This window comes from Tamandua tetradactyla, chromosome 14 (assembly GCF_023851605.1).
Source record: "Tamandua tetradactyla isolate mTamTet1 chromosome 14, mTamTet1.pri, whole genome shotgun sequence".
Taxonomy (NCBI): Eukaryota; Metazoa; Chordata; class Mammalia; order Pilosa; family Myrmecophagidae; genus Tamandua; species Tamandua tetradactyla.
Window position 1 is genome coordinate 86969945 of NC_135340.1, and position 3024 is coordinate 86972968.

Consider the following 3024-nt stretch of genomic DNA (forward strand, 5'->3'; position numbering starts at 1 on the left):
CTTACACATATGCTATAGATGTTGGTTCTGTATCTCTGGAGAACCCTGACTGATACAAAGCCCAGGTCTACTCCTGCCCCTGCCCAACTCGCCCTGCTTCTTTTGGGTTCCCACACACCCAGCCCACTCCTCCTCTGGGTCTCTACCTGGGACCTCCACCAGGGTTCTTCCGGCCTCCCCACCAGGATACCTCCTGGCCTGCCCACATGAGGAAGACCTCCTTGCTCTTCTTTGCTCCTTACCCGCCTCCCTCCTGCTGCTCACCCCAGCAGGTCATCACCCTCATGTCCATCTCCCACGTGGGCAGGGGTGGCCTCTGCCTAGCTGGGGATCATATCTCCACAAGGGCTAGCCCACTGTAAATGTTCATTGATATTTGTGAGTTGACGAACCAATGAATGAGAAAGAGGAAAATAGGAGGCTGGCTCCTCTGTCCCATTGGTCCCAGCAGGAACCTCGGGACACCAGAAATGGTAGGCTGGAATGGGGGTCAAGATCCCTCCCTGTTTCCAAGGAGATCCCAGAAGACAGAAACGGGCCATAAGTCTGACTACAGTCCCTCGGTCCCTAGTCCCGCCGTGGTAGGTGCTGCCCCCCATGTAACAGGAACAGTGGGCATCAGCCCCTGGTCTCATTGGTGGGGGTGAGGGGGCATGCGGCCCACCAGCCACAACCTGAGCTGCTGCTGTGGGGGGGGGGGGGGTTTCGGAAAGACCCCCTCAGCGACGTCCTTTCTGGAAGTGGTCCCAGACAGGCAGGAAAACCTCAGCAAGGATAGGAAGTTTCCTCTGCCCACCTGTACAAAGGATGGCGGTGCTTGGCACAGCGCAGAAGTGGAAGTCATGCAAGGAGCACATGCCCAGCACGAGATGGTGAGATGCACCTATCGCTCATCCAATGATCACCTCCAAACAGCCATGGGCATGGTGGGTCCCCTTCAGTGCCACATGCCAGCGCCAGAGAATGGGGCCCCAACCATGGACAGCACACCTAAGGCTTCCTCTGGCCAGCCAGAGGGTGGTGTGGCCGGGCCTAGAGCTGCCCAAGACAGGGTAGGGCCAAACAAGGATGAGGTGGGGACAAGACGTGGTCCTGGCCTGGGCAGCTCTGTCCAACTGGGAGCAAAGTTGGGGCCTGACCGCATGGGGCTGTTCTGAGCTGGCAGAGCCCTAGGGCAGAGTGGGGGTTTCCACAGATGGATAGGACCAGGTCCACTGGGCACTTCCAGGCCTGGGGGTGAGGGCTAAGGACATGGACTTGGGACCCCGGACGTGCTAAAGTGGGGGCGTCAGGGTATCCCAGGAAGAGCAGTGAGTTCAGATCAAGGAACTCCAAAAGGTGGGTACAGTGAAGGGAAAGGGGCACAGCAGCCACCCACCAGGGACTCCGGAGTCCGAAAATGGCCACCCCCCACCACACACTACCCTTTCTGCTCCCTCCACACCCTCCTTCTTGCCAGTGCCCCTCCGGCCTGGTCCTTAGAGGCGGGGACCATGAAACAGGCAGAGCCTTGAGGCTTTGAATACAAAATTGTAAACATGAGTCTTTAAAATGGCAGAGGCCTCCGTGGCTCCAAATTTGGGGCCAGTGGCTTCCACAAAGGACCCGGACCTCCGCCCGCAGTGCTCTCCCTGCCCTCCCGGATGGGCCGGCGGGCAGGGCCTGTGTGACTCCGCTCCCGCAAGGGCCTGAGGGTCCGTGGCCCGAGGGATTCCTGAGATGAAGGGGTGGCCCAGGCGCTTGCAGCGGACACCCCGGGGGAGCCCGTCCCCGCTCAGGGGCGTCCCTCGGGTCTCCGCGGCCCCTGTCACGTGTCCAGGGCGTCCCGCGTGGGCGAGGGCCCGTGGGAACGCCCCGGCGGGCCGTGCAGGGGCTGGGGCGGCGGCACCGAATTGCGCTGCGGCGCGGGAGGCTGCAACTCCAGGGCGAGCGCCGGGGGCGGGAAGTCGCGCACCTGGCGGCGGTACTCCAGGAAGGTGCAGGCCTTGGTGGCGAGGGCCACCACGTTCTTCCCGACGAAGATGGCGGAGACGCGGCTGTCGCGGAACAGCGCCATGTTGGCGGCGCGCGCGAGCACGGCGACCACGTTGACGGTGGCGAGGCTGAGCACCGGATAGAGCATCATCTTCTGTGGCGCGATGTGCTCGCCCTGCATGCTGACCTCACTGAGGGCCACGCACGGCAGCACCAGCAGCAGCATGTAGCAGTAGAAGAAGGTGAGGCCCTCGGCCCACAGCGGCAGCCCGGTGCGCGGCGGCTCCCACAGGTTAGCCTGCATGTCGAGCAGGTCCAGCAGGTCAAGCGCCACCCAAAAGAGGCGGCCGCGCAGGTCCTCGCGCTTGCGGAAAGTGCGCACATACTCCATGCGGTCCAGAGCCACTAGCAGCAAGAAGAGGCCCGGCACGCACACCGACAGCAGCAGGGTCAGCGCCTTGCGCGCCACGGGGTCGGCCGCGCCGCGCCGCGCCGCCTTGTAGTTCTGGAAGATGAAGTAGAGCTTGATCTCCAGCACGAAGATGTAGAGGAACCAGAGGATCATGGCGTAGCCGCGCTTAGCCGTACGCACCTCGGCGCCCACCCACACGGCCACGTAGCGCAACACCAGCAGGAAGCACACGTCGCCCACCAGCACGATGATACACACGCCTATCTTGCGCGGTCCCTGGTTCTGCTCCACCAGATACGCGTCCATGACAGCCATGCTGCCCATGATCACCAGCGTGGTCAGGCACACGTGGCGCCGGTCCGGGGGCGGCAGCACCATGGTGGGCCCCCGCCGAGGTGAGGCGAGGCCCTGCGGCCGGCCCGGAGCGCGGCGGCGGCGCTCGGCGGCGTTCAGCCCGCAGGCATGGCGCGGTGCGACCCGGCGCTCGGCCGGTCCACCTGAGCGGAGTCCGCCCTGGCCCCCAGCCGGCGAGTTCGACACCTGAGAACGACCAGAGGAGACAGGGTGAGGGCGGTCTGGGAAGCTCGGGAGCCCGACGGGCTGGGCCTTAGCCGTGCGTTTCCTATCCGGGAGCTCAA

At 64.0% G+C, this 3024-nt stretch overlaps 1 protein-coding gene across 1 annotated transcript; it reads right to left on the reverse strand.

The window, feature by feature from the left end:
- Positions 1-1520: 1520 nt before the first annotated feature.
- On the reverse strand, positions 1521-2776 carry TMEM121 (transmembrane protein 121). Its single transcript, XM_077126666.1, has one exon. The coding sequence runs from the start codon at positions 2762-2764 to the stop codon at positions 1808-1810; it is 957 nt and encodes a 318-aa protein (XP_076982781.1). The 5' UTR covers positions 2765-2776; the 3' UTR covers positions 1521-1807.
- Between the last annotated feature and the right edge of the window lie 248 nt (positions 2777-3024).